General features: G+C 52.0%; 6 protein-coding genes across 6 annotated transcripts; 3 read left to right on the forward strand and 3 right to left on the reverse strand.

The window, feature by feature from the left end:
• Positions 1-402: 402 nt before the first annotated feature.
• PpBr36_03124 (uncharacterized protein) lies at positions 403-1,933 on the forward strand (the record flags this gene model as incomplete). The annotated part of the gene is made up of 3 exons (XM_029890300.1): positions 403-649; positions 720-848; positions 1,008-1,933. The coding sequence occupies 3 exons, from the start codon at positions 403-405 to the stop codon at positions 1,931-1,933; spliced, it is 1,302 nt and encodes a 433-aa protein (XP_029753429.1).
• Positions 1,934-2,138: 205 nt separating this feature from the next.
• Positions 2,139-2,566, reverse strand: PpBr36_03125 (uncharacterized protein; the record flags this gene model as incomplete). The annotated part of the gene is made up of 2 exons (XM_029890301.1): positions 2,139-2,450; positions 2,522-2,566. Coding segments are annotated over 2 exons (357 nt in total), but the record flags the coding sequence as incomplete, so codon positions are not given.
• A 432-nt stretch (positions 2,567-2,998) lies between these two features.
• PpBr36_03126 (uncharacterized protein) lies at positions 2,999-4,953 on the forward strand (the record flags this gene model as incomplete). Its single annotated transcript, XM_029890302.1, has 2 exons — positions 2,999-3,116; positions 3,236-4,953. 2 exons carry the CDS (start codon positions 2,999-3,001, stop codon positions 4,951-4,953), a joined length of 1,836 nt encoding a protein of 611 aa, XP_029753431.1.
• A 944-nt stretch (positions 4,954-5,897) lies between these two features.
• PpBr36_03127 (uncharacterized protein) lies at positions 5,898-7,168 on the reverse strand (the record flags this gene model as incomplete). The annotated part of the gene is made up of 2 exons (XM_029890303.1): positions 5,898-6,502; positions 6,589-7,168. 2 exons carry the CDS (start codon positions 7,166-7,168, stop codon positions 5,898-5,900), a joined length of 1,185 nt encoding a protein of 394 aa, XP_029753432.1.
• Positions 7,169-12,330: 5,162 nt separating this feature from the next.
• PpBr36_03128 (uncharacterized protein) lies at positions 12,331-13,529 on the reverse strand (the record flags this gene model as incomplete). The annotated part of the gene is made up of 4 exons (XM_029890304.1): positions 12,331-12,497; positions 12,679-12,995; positions 13,173-13,291; positions 13,374-13,529. 4 exons carry the CDS (start codon positions 13,527-13,529, stop codon positions 12,331-12,333), a joined length of 759 nt encoding a protein of 252 aa, XP_029753425.1.
• A 627-nt stretch (positions 13,530-14,156) lies between these two features.
• PpBr36_03129 (uncharacterized protein) lies at positions 14,157-15,038 on the forward strand (the record flags this gene model as incomplete). The annotated part of the gene is made up of 1 exon (XM_029890305.1): positions 14,157-15,038. One exon carries the CDS (start codon positions 14,157-14,159, stop codon positions 15,036-15,038), a length of 882 nt encoding a protein of 293 aa, XP_029753426.1.
• Between the last annotated feature and the right edge of the window lie 103 nt (positions 15,039-15,141).

Genomic DNA, 15,141 nt, shown 5'->3' on the forward strand with positions numbered 1-15,141 from the left:
TCCGAGGATATGGTTATAACTTTAAAGCATATCTCGTCAAAGCACGCGGAAATGTATCATGTTTGAAAACTCGTGCCGGCACTATTTGCTTACGATTAGTTGGTGATAACAGGAGGCTAAGGTTCGGCAGGGCGCGGAGTAAAAGCGGGGACTAGCTCCGGCGGGACCTACCACACTGGCTGTTCCGATGATACGCGCATCTTGGTCTGTTCGATCGCTGTGTATCAATCGCTCTTTAACCTATCGGCTGATAAGAGGAACCTACAATTGTGAATTGGAAGAATACATCTGTACCGCTCCGTATACTCTTTCGCAAAGAAGAAAAAAAGGCTCCATTAGTGCAAAGAAGAGTGGCGTATACAAACTTGGGGAAACCCCTAACGACAACGAAAGCGCCACATCATGGCGTCCAAACAGCCAAGCTCTCGGGCGTTGCCGAACACCCCATCTCCGGGCCAAGCGCCGGGCAGAACCCGCAATAGCCATGTCTTCGTGGGCTTTTTGATCGGCCTGCTAGCATTGACGTTTTTGTTCAACCCCTTCTGGCAGCATCCATACAGCTGTCATGGCCCTTGGTCTACGCGGCCTACGTCGAGCCTCTCGGTAGAGGATCGCGTGGAGCGAATTCTCTCACAGACTCCCCTGATAGGTATGCTATACAATTCGGAAACTCATCAACGGAGTGAGCACCATCAAGATCTGACCAAGCAGTCATATAGACGGGCATAACGATCTTGCCATATTGATCCGTATTCTCTTGAAAAACCATATCAACTCTGAGCGCTTCAGGGAGGAATTCGAGGCGGGCACTTTCTCCTACCATGTCGACCTTGCAAGGCTGCGAGCCGGTAAGAATGGGGGGGCCTTTTGGTCCGTTTTTGTGCCCTGCCCTGACAACGGGACTGATTTCTCGGATAATAATTACTCTCAAAGTATGGTTCCCCAGCCCATCCGTTGCGTAAATGCCCAAAAAGTGCATACTCATTCCATATCTCCCTGCACAACAGGTATTCGTGACACTCTGCAGCAGATAGATGTCATCACGCGCTTGACGGCGGCCTATCCAAATGACTTTTCCTCCGTGCACATCGACAGCAGCAGAGCCATGGCAGCCTTCCGGGAAAACAAGCTCATATCTCCATTGGGCGTGGAAGGCCTCCACCAGATTGGCAACTCGGTAGCAAACCTCCGTCAGTATCACGGCCTCGGCGTGCGGTACGCAACTTTGACGCACAATTGCCACAACCGCTATGCCGATGCCGCCGTCCTCGAGCAACCCCTTCGCAAGGCCGAGCCTCTCTGGCACGGTGTCAGCCGCGAGGGACGTCGCCTGGTTCGCGAGATGAACCGCCTGGGAATGATTGTGGACCTGTCCCATGTCAGCGAGGATACCATGGTCGACGTGCTGGGTGGGAATCGCGGGTGGGAGGGATCTCGTGCTCCCATAATCTTCAGTCACAGCAGTGCTTACTCCCTCTGCCCTCACCCTCGAAATGTCAAGGACCACGTTCTGCAGCTCGTTAAAGATCGCAACTCCGTCGTCATGGTCAATTTCTCGCCCGACTTCGTCTCATGCGCGGATGTTGGTGCCGAGAACGGGTTGCCGGGCCCGGATCCGGACCATGAAGCTTCCCTCGGTCGGGTCGTCGACCATATCTTGCACATCGGTGAACTCATCGGGTTTGACCATGTCGGTATTGGTAGCGACTTTGATGGAATCGAAAGCACGCCAAAGGGACTGGAAGACGTATCCAAGTTTCCTGATCTCGTGGCTGAGCTACTGAGACGTTGTGTCAGTGATGAAGACACCGCAAAGATTGTAGGGGGTAACGTGCTGCGCGTGTGGAAGGCCGTTGACGAGGTTGCTTTGCAAATGCAGGCTGCTGGTGAGTTGCCCATGGAGGACGAATTGTCCGGGCTGATGTTCGAGTGATGGATGATGGCAACGGAACTCTGGCAGACAGAAATCATTTGGTCTTGATTTGTTGAGGCGTGCCACACGAAGTATATGGCAGATGTTTTGTACAATATCGCCCTCGCAGCTCTATGCTACGGGGTCCCCGCGTAAATAATCGAACATGGTCTCTCTCGGACCCTTCCCAACATCAGTCCCGAGCCGACGCAAAAAGTATACCAGCCTATAACCTCCTCTCGATCCGGTTGAGCTTCCGTGCGGTCTCTGTTTGGTTCTTTGTTTGCTGACCGCGCACGGGCAAATGCATGGCGTGACGACGGCCGCGGTATGTTCCCATATCCCTCAGTCTCCTAATGTTGTCCAGCACGACTTTCTTCGCCTCGTTCTCGATGTTCATCGTTGACAGCTCGGCTGTCAGAGCAGTAATGGTTTTTGGGGGCAGCGTGCCCAGCTTGGCCATGGGGTGAATGCAGTACTTGGCCAGGATACGCGCCGACTTTTGGGGGCCCAGGTTCCAGAAGCTCTCGAGAGCTTTCTAATATTCGAAATAGTGCGTTAGAGTGATGCCGTGCGATCGAGGTGTCCGGTCTGCAATGCAAGACGTACCCTGACGAGCTTCTGCTCGTGGAAGTTGACTCCGAGAATGAGCACCTGTTTGTCGACCACGGATTAGACCAAAGAATTGCCCTAACGAAGTCTTGAGTATGAGAAGGATCGGTAGGCAGCCTTACCATGTTGTCTGTCGGTATCCAAGATGGTCTTTGATGTTCTGCTATATTGACATGGCTCGATGGTGGATGGGTCTATACAGTGACATCGAAGACAGACAAGGCGCGAATTGAATCCTGAACGTGACTGCGGGTCGCAAAATTTGGATACGCCCTCGGGCGTGCAGCCACTGCGTCTTCAGCCCAGGGTTAGGGTATTTTTTGACATGGCTGTCTCCCCCACCTTCAATTGACCCTGAGATGGAACCTCGAGACGGATAGCCTTTTTCCTCCTTGCTGCAGACTCTTTATTAGCAGTAGCTGGTTGCTGATCAACATTCGTTTTTATCTGAAAGCAGAAAAAGATATTGGCATCATGATTCCAAGGAAACTTCTTCCCATTTCGGACGAATTTGAGTCCGAGGAGGACTACGTCGAAAAGCTACTCCAATTCGTAACCACAACTGATGTTTTCCAAATTCTTTGTGGCGGGGGTGAGACTCTCCTCGGTTTATGATTTATTCTTCTTTTTCTTCTTCTTCTTTTTGGTTATTTAATCTAAAGGACAAAAAGTATGGTGTATATGATGAGCCTAGAACTAAACATTAATTAGTGCATATTCTGGATTTTTTTGCATCCGAACCGGGAGTCTTCTATGGCGCCATACCAGAAGAATGGCAGCAGCTCCTTCTCGAAGCCGAGCCATGGGCCTTGTTAGACTTTCTTATGAGAGACGATCTTGATAACATCACGGCCGTCAAAGGTTCCAGCATCCCCCCGCCGCCCAGTCTGGTGCAGTACATCAGGAACATCAGAAAGTTTTCACTGAGGCGCACAGTCGCGCCTCATCATGCTGGCAGCTCTTCGCCGTCGCTCCCTAGGCACATCTCCGTGGGGATGAAGCCCAAGAAGATCCACGAGGTTGCCAGCTTCGCCGACTACGTGAACCGACTGGCTAGTGAGTTTGATGGCAGCGACGGAGAGATCTCGCACCTGGTAGACTTTGGCAGCGGTCAGAACTACCTTGGCCGTACGCTTGCCGCAGAACCGTATAGCCGGCATATCATTGCGGTCGAGGGTAGGGAGGCAAACATCAACGGCGCCAAGGCCTTGGACCGGCTAGCTGGTGTGGCGGGCAAGATCAAGCTCATGCGCAACAAGAAGGCGTATATGCAGTACCTTGACAGCAAGGCCACGCCGGAGAAGAAACAAAAGGCCAGCGAGAAGACACAGAGACGACTGGCCATGGGACCCGTCTTATCGGAGGAGGAGTTTGCGGCTGCGGACCTGAGGTCGCGAAAGGAGATTGGAGACTACGATCCAGGCCTACCAGTCACTGGCAAAGGCTATATACATTACGTCGCTGGACGGCTGGAGACCGGCGATCTAGCAGGCGTGTTGGCTCAGGTGCGCGATCAGATGCCCGAGGACAGACGAGAGCTTGATTTGCGGCTGCTGGCCGTCTCGATACACTCTTGCGGCAATCTATCCCACTATGGCATCCGTTCAATGCTCATGAATCCAGCGATCCGTGCGGTTGCAATCGTCGGGTGCTGCTACAACCTGATGACGGAGCGATTGGGCCCACCAACCTTCAAACCAGCCTTCGAGCGACCCACCTTTGACAGCGTCAATGGAAGAGTCCGCAAGGAGGAGGAGAGGAAAGATCCGCAGGGCTTCCCCATGAGCAATCGTCTCGGCACGTACAAGAGCAGGAACGGAGCCGAAGGGGTGAGGCTTAACATCACAGCACGGATGATGGCTTGTCAAGCTCCGCAGAACTGGACTGAGGACGAGAGCGCAGGCTTCTACGACCGACACTTCTACCGTGCCGTGCTCCAGCGCGTCCTGCTGGACAGGGGAGCCATTACCAAGCTCTATTATCGGGAGGATGCCGCCGACGGTCCGAACACGGGTGGCGAGGGATGGAAGGAGACGCCGTTCAACACAAGTACCAATCCCGTAATCATTGGCTCACTGAGAAAACAGTGCTATACGTCTCTGACTGCATACATTCGGGGCGCGATCGACAAGCTCATGACAAACGAGGACTTCAGCCAATACAGTGCCATAATCAAGGAGAAGGTATCTGACATTACGGACGAGGAAATTGAAAGCTACAACCAACGCTACGGACACCGCAGGAACGAGCTCTCCTCTGTGTGGAGCCTCATGGCGTTCAGCGCCTGCGTGGTCGAGTCGCTGATCGCTACCGACAGGTGGCTGTTTCTCAAAGAGCACCCGGACCATGTCAAGGACGCCTGGGTTGAGCCGGTGTTTGATTACAGGCAGAGTCCACGGAACTTGGTCGTCGTTGGGATCAAAAAGTAGAGTAGTGAGTTGCGAGCAAATATTCAACAGAAAATTTTGAGTTACAGTATGCCACACATTTCGACATGCCGGGAAATAAATATATGAGGTTTTAGTTCCGCCGGCCAGTGGATATATCAAGTTCACAGTAAGGATTGGGGATTATCAACTTTTTTTTTCCCTAGGTAATTATGCGCATAGACAGGAAAATAAAAAGAAAAGGCCAAGGCGGACGGGCAGGTGACCTATGTAACATGCCATTGGGGCGATCATCAAAAAAATCAAAGCGCTGATCAGGTCGGTTTACTCCCCAACAAATGTACCCTTGTATTGGCTCGAGCAGATCCCATTTGCAGATTTTGGTTTGTGAATTATGACTGATATGGAAAAAAGGCTCATTTCGGGGCCGGAGAGGGAACTTGGGTTCATCCAGTACATAGCACGGTGGGTATTGGTAAAACTCAATTATTCACTTTTGATGGTCACAGGAAAATGTTACATAATATTATCAAATGACAACGTGAAAGCGATCATGCATAACCACGGTTGCGATTTTTGACAGGAAAAAAAAAAGTTGCTAGAGCAAAGTCTATTGCAAGTGTATGCTAAGTATGATCATCCGATCCCCCTTGTTTTTTTTTGGTGTCCGTCACATTGAGAGTAACCGCCCACCCATAGAAGTTTGTGAAGAAAATGTGCTATGTACAGTAGAATGTAAGATCCTTTCCAAAGGATTGGGGAAAGAATGGTATCATATGTCCGAACCGAGTCGACAAAAGAAAAGAAAACATAAAGAACAAGTACAAAACTGGTTTCGCCAAGCCGGCCTATGCATCATGTCGTGAACACAAAAATCCCGTCCCTAAGAAAATGAGCCAAAGGCTCGTACAAGAAGTGAATACACACCGCCACCCATGGCCTCTCTCTCTACCCCGATCGCCCCTGCCATTGAACTCGCAATGCCTTTAAGCGCGGAAGCTGACCTCGCGCTTGGTGAGGCTGTAGAGAGAGGCGGTGACTGCACCCGAGTCGCACCTGGTTCCGGTAGACATCTGCATCTGAGCAGCCCAGACACGGCCGGCAGTGCACTGCTGGAAGGCGTTGCCGCCAACGCACTTGAACTGACCGGGGGTGCAATCACCGCCAGAGCTGGCTTCGTCGTTGTTGCCCGAGCCGCTGTTGCCAGTGGCCGGCGAGGGAGAGGGGGCAGAAGGAGTGGCAGAAGGAGCGGCAGGAGCCTCAGACACGGGAGCCTTAGGGGTGGGGGTGGGGCTAGAGGCGGCAGGCTTCTCGGCAGACTTGTCGGCAGGCTTCTCAGCAGACTTGTCGGAGGTCTTGTTGCCAGGGGCAGGAGCCTTGATGCCGTTGCCAGGGAGAGGGGAAGTGGTGGGCTTGTCATCACCAGTGGAAGTTCCGTTGCCAGCGGGCTTCTCGGTTTGGCTGCCGCCGCTGGGAGCGGACTGAGTACCAGGCTGACCACCAGGGGTGTTAGCAGGGCAGGACAGCTTAACGAGCCTTGACGGGTCGCCCTTGTTGAAAACAACCGCACCAGGGTTGGGGTAGGCGTAGTCTGTGAGATAATTCAAGTCAGCGTCCAATTCATGCGTGGTCGAGTCAAAGCAAGTGGCCATTCGAGGTCGAGATAGGAATGCTTACCGGAGCCCTCGGGAGTCTGGCAGGTGTTGGACGAAGGCGAGTTGGTGACGAAGATCTCCGGGAGCTTGTCAAGGTTGGACTTGTCACCGCCGGTTCCAGTGAGCGTGACCGGGGCGCAGTTCATGTAGAACTCGCGGTTGCCAATGCGGTTGATCCAGGTCCAGGACAAGATGTACTTGCCGGCGGGGATGTCGTCGGGGATCTTGAACTGAAGACCAGAGTCGAGAGCGGCGCTGGCATCGTTGCCATTGTTGCCTGCGCTGCTGAGGGGGCAGCCGCCCTGAATCGAGGTGATGACGCGGAACTTGGTCGCGGCAGTGGGAGCGGTCTCGTCGGTCAGGGCGACCTGGCAGGAGCCGCCACCGTGGGTAGCACCACCCTGGAAGGTGAGCTTCTGGGTAGATCCGAGGGACATGGTGGTAGGGGTGCCACCCGTCATCTTGCCCTGGCAGGGAAAGTTGATGCCATCTCCGAGAGGACCGTTCTGGTTACCGGGGAAAGGAGGAGGGTATGCCAAGAGCATGTGAGCGTTGGCGCTGGCAACCAGGCCGAACACGGTAGCGATGCTGTTGAAGTACATTTTGAGAAGAAGAAGAAGAAGAAAAGGCTGGTTTTGTTTCCAAGAATAGAATCGAAGAGGACACTGATAGTCGAACTGTATGAAAAGGAGGCTGCTGAAGACAAGGGGTCCAACAAACAGGCAGCTTAGGGAGTGTATGAGTGCAAGCACTTGAAGATCTCGTTTGTTGACTTGAGAATGAAGGAATGAGGTACTGCTCCTGGCTAGTATTTGTGCAAGTCAAGCAAGACAAGGAACGAAGTAAGAGGAGGCGTGGCCGTCCAAAAGAATGAAGCTGTGAATGTTGTCGATGATGAGTTGGACAAGAGAAGGTGAGGGCTGGGAGAGGTTGGGTTCCCAGTTCTTTATATATCGACTTGTTGGCAAGAGACAAGCTGCCGTGTCTTGCGCGTGTCGAGGTAAGACAACCTTGTGGATTGGATGGCAAAAAATGAATGTGGTTCTAGGAATGGAGCTAAAGCCCAATTGATTCTAGATCCCGAAAAAGAAGGTAAGGGCTCGACAGAGCAAACGAAGGGTTATCCAAAGACGATTGGCCACGAGGCGCGAAGGGAATGAACGGGGATAATGCGGGATGGTAGGTAGAGAGGGAAACGAAAAAGAAAATCAGAAGTAACAAAGGGGCTCCATGATATACGAAAGCCCATCGGTAGCCATCCATCTCACATACTCTACTAGAATTAGGGGAGCGCCCATGTCCCTGAATGCTCGCAGGGGTGCTTCCTACCACTCAGAGCTCAGCCCATCGCTTCTTTCGAACCTCGCCCCTTGCGGGTCGAGGCATAAGGGATCGTCAGCAGGGGTCATTTGTGTGTTCCTGGCAGATCTGTCCTGGCCAGTGATAGGCTATTGTGGCCGTGCCGCCATGTTTCGGAGTAGGAGAGTAACCTAGAAGGTCCAGTCACCGAAGTGGAGTACGATTTAGACGGGTCTAAGAGGAGAAAAAAAGAGCCAAGTCGTTGCCGTCGTATTGGACAGGGGACCTAGAGGTACGAGGAAGAGGGGACGGTATTCGGTCGGTTCCTTTGGTCCAGCCCCAGAAAAAAAAAATCTGACCTGGGCTGTTGCGTTCCCAGCGCGTGTATCCTCCAATACCATGCCTAGAACCGATGGAAGTTACGTGCCGCTTCGGTGCATGCGAATGCCAGGCCCATGGCTCGCCTGCCTCTACTGGACAACAGTGCGGCGCCACGTCTGTTATCCCTGTCTAGCCGCCCCCTTTGGTGGGGCTGCGGGTCTGCCATTGAGGGGTTCAGCTCTCCCAGCCTTCCTCACTTTTGTGTTTTTTTCGGACGAAAAAGTCCCAAAAAAGAAAGCGACAGCCAAAAAAGACACGATGGCTCCAGTGACGTGCCAAGATGCCTCTTTACTCATGGATGGGTGGTGGGAGAAAACAGAGTCCCAAAAACTTGGCTTGCAGATGATTGCACAAGGGGGTACGTTTACTATCACCGCATATAGTGACGCTAGAAAGAGAAAATAGCGACATACATAGCCGCGCGCTCAAAGCATGTCGCCTACAAGCACTCAACCAGAGCGCCCCCGTGTAGAGCTCAGCGCCTCTTCAGCATTTACGATAGAATAGGCTCACTAGAGCTTTGCGATGGCTTGCGACATTGACTGGACCCAGACATCGACAACTACGACTCCCTTCGATACTAGTTTAGTAATCGGGTCTGGAAGAGTCCCTATCACAGCCGGCATTCCCGTCCTATTCTAATTCTCAACTATACCGGCACAGTAGCGCCAGCGTGTTATCGCATCTTGCACATCTACTGGGCAACCTAAGTGATGAGAGGCGAATATGGGTCCCTGGGTGCTGTCGCGGCGGCCTCCGTGGCGTGGCGGCAAGCGACTCTGATCACCAGTTTGGTGGTGGATTTTGGGAGTTCCATCTGAATGTGGGCCCATCCGGAAGTCTCGGTCGAGGATATCCTGAATTGCCAAAATATACACATCCTTACATTTCCTCTTTTCCGCGTGTCATTGCAAAGCGCGCAAACGCACAAAATGCTTCCCAAATAATATCTGACGTGAGCTATATCAGAACTCAATGTAAGGTGTGTGAGTAGGTACCTATAATTGAGCTACTTTTGGGTGGTGCGTGCGCGATGGTAGCCACATCTGACATGCCTGTATGCAGGTACTCAGGGGCCAAAATCCGGTTTTAGAGCCCACCAAGTAAGTATGCGGCACCTTTTTTTTTTTTTTTAGTCACCAAATGTTGTCTAGCGTGCGCGTTTGCTGGACATGTCTGTCTTGTCTGCTGTACCTCTTACATGCCGTACGTGCTAGTGCTAGAGTGAGCTAAACCCGTCAAAAGAAAACATCATGCAACGTCCTCATTTCTTTTTCTTCTTTGTCGACAGCCGATTATCCTGAGGGGGGCTCCGCTGTCCTGCATTGCACGTAGTAATCGCGGTACAGCATCACACGCATCTACACAGGACACATTTTATTGGGCACATATACGTATATATATATCTTGGACGTGATCTCTTCAATTTCTTTGCTTGCAGTGGACCATCGGCGTCGTCATACCGCGGCATGCGTTTGTGTTGGTGGTTCAACTGAGGGGCTGGTCCAAAGCTAGGGTGGCCTGTTGACTCCAAGGATTACACTGGTTCCGATGAACTTTTGTACTTTAAATCCTACAATGGACTATGGGGTCCGTCAGACGTTTGGTCATGGGCACTCCGGGTAGGGTACAGCACAGTACCAGCATGTGTTGATGGTCAGGGAGGATTGGAGCGCATGCGCTATTCCATCTCTGATCTCGGTCCATTTGTTCTTCTGCGCCAATCATCGGGTAGTGGAGTAACCTACCCATGTATTCAACCACTACCACAGGTGACGAGAAGTAAATTGTAAAGCCGAGACGTTGTAGTCGGCAGAAAAAGAAAAAAAAGACATACATGAACCTTGACACACACACACACACACACACACACACACACACACACACACACACACACACACACACAGAGAAAAATAACAAAAAAAATAGAAAATGATCTTTCTGATTTTCTGCAGCCAAAAAGAAGACTTTAGGACTGTCGGACTGACCAATGAACGCCCATTTCCAGTGGTTCCTGCATAAGGGTGAAACCAGGATAAAAGAAAGGACAGGAACCCCCTTGAACGTCCATGTTTCAGATATTCGACGACCCGCCCACATTCAGAGGTCTTGGTTTGCTGAACACCCAACGATTGGGTGGTTCGGGTGGTGAGCAAAAAAAAAAGAATGGATGACAAGACTAGGAAGGAGAAAAAAAAAAGAAGCTAAACTTTCATCACATTAAACCCACATGCATTATTTCTGTTTGGCTAAACAAACAGGCCGAACAGGTTGCATGGCATCTTTCGTCTGGAATATCGACTGGCCGCCAAATCGATTTGACAAGGCTTGGCAAGCGGGGAGAAGGCAGGGTAACAGCCGCGCGGGGACCAGCCTACCACTGTGGTACTATAGGCTGTTTGGCTTTGGCTCGTGCGTACTTTAGGAGACGCAACCTGAGGGTACAATACTGCACTGCACTGCTTGACTATGTCAGAGACAGATGGTGTCGACACCATCAGCGGTCTAAAACATTCGTCGACACCAACTAAAGGGACCTAGAGAGAAAAAAACAATAAATGATACGTCATATGCCGCATGTACTGTATGTACTGCAGAAGAACGTATACTGTATATTGTTTGCTGGTTTATTTTGTTTTTTGGTGCTGCATACTCTCAGGGGCAAGTGTGTGTCAATCCTTCCTCATTCGGCCAGCCCTGGGCGGCCTCGATATTCTGGCCTAGTCAATCGCGCAAAAAAGTCCGGCCGGCAGACCGTCAATTCTGGGGCTTGCTGCCAAAAAATCGATCAAGCCACACCCAATGGCCAGGGGGATCCGGTAATGGCAAGCTTGCAAGGTAGTCGCACTCCTATACTGCACACACTACCGGCCTATAGGGTGGGCGGCTGAACGGGCCTGCGACGGGTCCTGCGTTCTCTATCCGTCAAGCCATATTACGAAGTAATAGTTGAGGCTCTGACAACCGTCGCCACCGCCACATACTGAAGAATGCCGGGCAATAATTAGGCATAATAGCGCAAATCCCCATCTGCTTGAAATAAAGGGTCGAACAGCCGGGCTTGGCCGGTTGGAGGCTGCGTGAGAGGCGCAGTTGGAGATCATCACCTGGTACCTCGACCAGCATTCCCTGGACTTTCAACGACCTTGACCTGCCAAGCCTGCAAGGTACCAACCGGAGGCTTGCGAAAGCGATACTACTTTTAGGAACCCTTGAAACCCTACTTTTCCAACCTTTTCACGTGACAAGATCTCTCGGTGAACCCAAGAGACCAAGCTGGGACGAAAATAAGCCACGTGTGGGCTGAGCGTTTCCGCCACTTGGCATGGAGAGGCAGCCCAACGCGCGTGCATGAACCTGCGAGATCTGTTCAGCTGGCCCGGTCTTTTTCATCCGAGCTTTCATCCGAGCTTTCAACTTCGCGTGCGCCTTTTTTTTTTTTTTCTCATTCGCACCCTTGTCGGTATGCGCAATTTTTTTTTTATGGGCATTACTCAGATGGAATTTACCAGTATACCAGTATCCAATGGCCGCAATGAGGAGATCTCCAGAGAGACAAAAAAAAATCAGATCAGAGTGGCGTTGAATAACGAACATAACGGTAGGGCCAAGCGGGGACTAACTAAATGGCGCATTGTGACTCAACTATTCTCCCAGTAGTATATTGCTATGGGACCAGCGGAGCGAATCCACGAGTCGGCAGCAGACCTACGTCAACATTTACCGCCGATTGATTGGCGTGCAGCTTGCAGCAATTCAAACCAGGAGCTGCATCACATGTTTCGAAACGAGAAAGAAAATAAAGTAAACGCCAAAGAATTGCTTGATGTGTCTACTACGATAGTATGTATTATCTCCGACGCTGGTGAGGTATCCTCCTTGCAAGCCTCGCTTGTTCCCCGGAGAAGCACGGCCCACCGGTCATTCTATATTCGATACCAAGAAGAAGAGATCCCGGAGATTGGGTGGATGGCGAACCCTCATCCCTTGTGGGGATGGGTGGGCGAACCACGGCAGTCAAGTTTTTGGCAGGCCCTGACTTGACTTGGCCCCAAGACATGGATGCGCCGGAGACGCATCCGACTCAGCTTGTCATGAGAGTGAGTGGCATTGTCTCCCTGTTGCCTAAGGACGCCTCTTTACAGTTGCTCAACAGCTGCTGCCGCCCCCAACAACCCGCTACATCCCTTTGAAGCCTCCAGGGCTGGTCGTGAAGCTCAAGTTTCCCCAGGGCGTCCGCCGGCTCGCCGCCTAATCTGTGTTTTTGTTCATATGACTGGTCAGCATTCAGCACATTTAGGCGACAGCCGTAGGATTTGGGTCATCTCGGCCGTTCTGGGCAAATGAAAGGGGCACATGTGGCGCGGGCTTGCTGAACACAACCAACATTTGTTATAAAAAAAAAATAAAAAAATAAAAAAAAAGAACTTACTAGAGAAGCAGTAGTCCTCCCTTGTCCAATGCTTCATGCGCTCATTGCGGAAGTGGTCGAAATCCCACTCCTTGTCCTCGAGTAAAGCTTTGTCTCTGAAGACGTACGTGTTGGTTTCGACTTCGGCGCCCTCGACGTTACCTTCTCCCTTGTCGACCCCGACCTTCTCCAGCAGCTTGACCTTGACCGGTAGACGGTCATACTCGCTTCCCTCAAAAAAGTCGAGCTTGACGAGGTTGGCCTCTGTCAAACCCGTGACGTAGGTTCCGCGCACCGTGTGCTCGGCATCAGGTACGATACCCGGATAGTCGGCGTTCCTGAGGAGGGTTTCGTTCAAGTTTGAGTTCCGTCAGTCGTTGCAGAAGTTCCTTGCGAACAGTTATTCCGTCCTGGTTGGCAGTCTGGAAAAGCTGGGTGGTTTTCTATGCTGCCCATGCTGCCTTCAAGGGCTGCCCTGGTATTGCTCCTAGTCTGTACGAAACGTGCACACTCACTTGACCCTTCGTCGACAGTAACCATGCAGGATGGCAGGACGGAAAGTGTACTCGGACTTGAGTGCCTGCGGGGGGTCGGCCATACGGAAACAGACCGTGAAGAAGACCTCGGAGGCCATCTACCGCTCCGGCGGGTCAGAGACTCCTTTGGTTAATACTACCGAGTTCCAAGACTTTGCTGACTACGCCTTACCAAGGTACCTGCGTCTTATTGTCAGCGTGAATGCGGCGTAACGTAAGAGTCGAGGCCTCGGTTTCTCGGGAGATAAATATGCCATGTGTTACGTTACCATAGAAGAAGGCCGTGTAGGTCTTGGGCGTCTCGGCACCACCGTTCGAACTAGGAGTCTCAGTCATGTCTGCTGCTCCTCAAAAATATCGAAGAAAAAAACTGCTCCCTTGCTCTCTATTTTCTTTTTCTTTTTTTACACTAGATTCCCGAGCTGGGCGTAGTGGCTGCCTGATGCCTTGCGGTTGCGGTGGTTTGTTGATCGATAATCACCAAGTTAAGCGACTCCGGTGATCGGATGCCCGCTGTTATCTAGAGTCATAGAGTCAAGTGCCAAGTCGAGTCGCTAATCGTAGAGCTGAGGAGGGCAAGAGTATTGTGGTATTGTTCACATGTCAGATCACAATATAGGTGTCTATTCAGCAAAGCCTCTAAAATACTCTCGAACAGATGTGCATATTATATTTCAACCTTTTGAGGTTAAGCCATATCGAATAGCAAGCAGACAGAGAGCATGACAAACTGCTGGCCCGGGCCCGACAACGCTGACTAGTGAAGCATCAGTGTGGGGAAGAAGGTAGCAGAATTTGGCGGGGTCTAACAATTAATTACCAAACATAACTTTCCTTCCAAGAGTAAAAGAACACAAAACCAACAAACGAAAAATGGCAACAGCTCTTGGAACCAAACGGTAAATATTTACAGCCAGTGCAAAAATCAATCAACCGCATATACATCTTGACCAGGCGACCGTCATGTCAGAGGAGTTAAAGGATGAGGTGGAGGCCCTGAATTCCATCTATGGGGACGGGACGTTAGTAGCAGCATCGGACAATAACGGCAACGATGCCGAGGCCGCCGACGCCTACATTCTCAAAATTCCAGGCGAGGGAGAGACGTCTTCTCTGCGTCTTGAGTTCCCCGCCCGATATCCAGACGAGCCCCCATCTGTTCTGGGCACCCACAGCTCGGGCGGCCAGAACCGACCGCGCGGCGCCGCGGCTCGTGACCTTGAACTATTCCGTGACGCGCTCGGCCGGGTATTCCAGCCCGGCAACGTCTGCCTCTTCGATGCACTAGAAGAGCTGGCAAGACTGACCGAAGAGCTGGGCATCAACGATGCTCAGCCGCCAGAAGCGGACGAAGACGGCGCAGAGGAGGAAGGCAACTCCACGGCGCCGCGCAAGTTTTCGGCCCCAGAGGATGCCCTGGGCCCGGAACCCCCCTGGATCATGTCCGACGTCTACGTAGAGATGAAGTCCACGTTCATCGCCCGCTGTGCCCACGTCACCTCGGCGGCCCAGGCCGAGTCGTACGTCGGCCATCTCCTCGCGACGGACAAGAAGGTGCGCGCGGCGACGCACAACATGACGGCTTGGCGGATCCGTGGTCAGGACGGCAAGACCTCGTTCCAGGACTGCGACGATGACGGCGAGACCGCCGCCGGCGGGAGGCTGCTGCATCTGATGCAGCTCATGGACCTGTGGGATGTCATGGTCGTCGTGACGAGGTGGTATGGTGGCCAGAAGCTCGGACCTAGGAGGTTTGCAGTCATCAACCAGGTTGCCAGAGATTCGTTTGTCAAGGCTGGCTTGGTTCCTGAGGCGTCTGGTAAGAAAAAGGGGCCGGGCAAGTGATTGAATCACTTGGACTGAGTATGCCATTGCCAAATAAGCAGCTTGGTTTGGGTCAAACTTCCATTGGTTGGATACTACGAAACATTCCAAGAATGCTGTTCAC

This window comes from Pyricularia pennisetigena, chromosome 3, assembly GCF_004337985.1.
Source record: "Pyricularia pennisetigena strain Br36 chromosome 3, whole genome shotgun sequence".
NCBI lineage: Eukaryota > Fungi > Ascomycota > Sordariomycetes > Magnaporthales > Pyriculariaceae > Pyricularia > Pyricularia pennisetigena.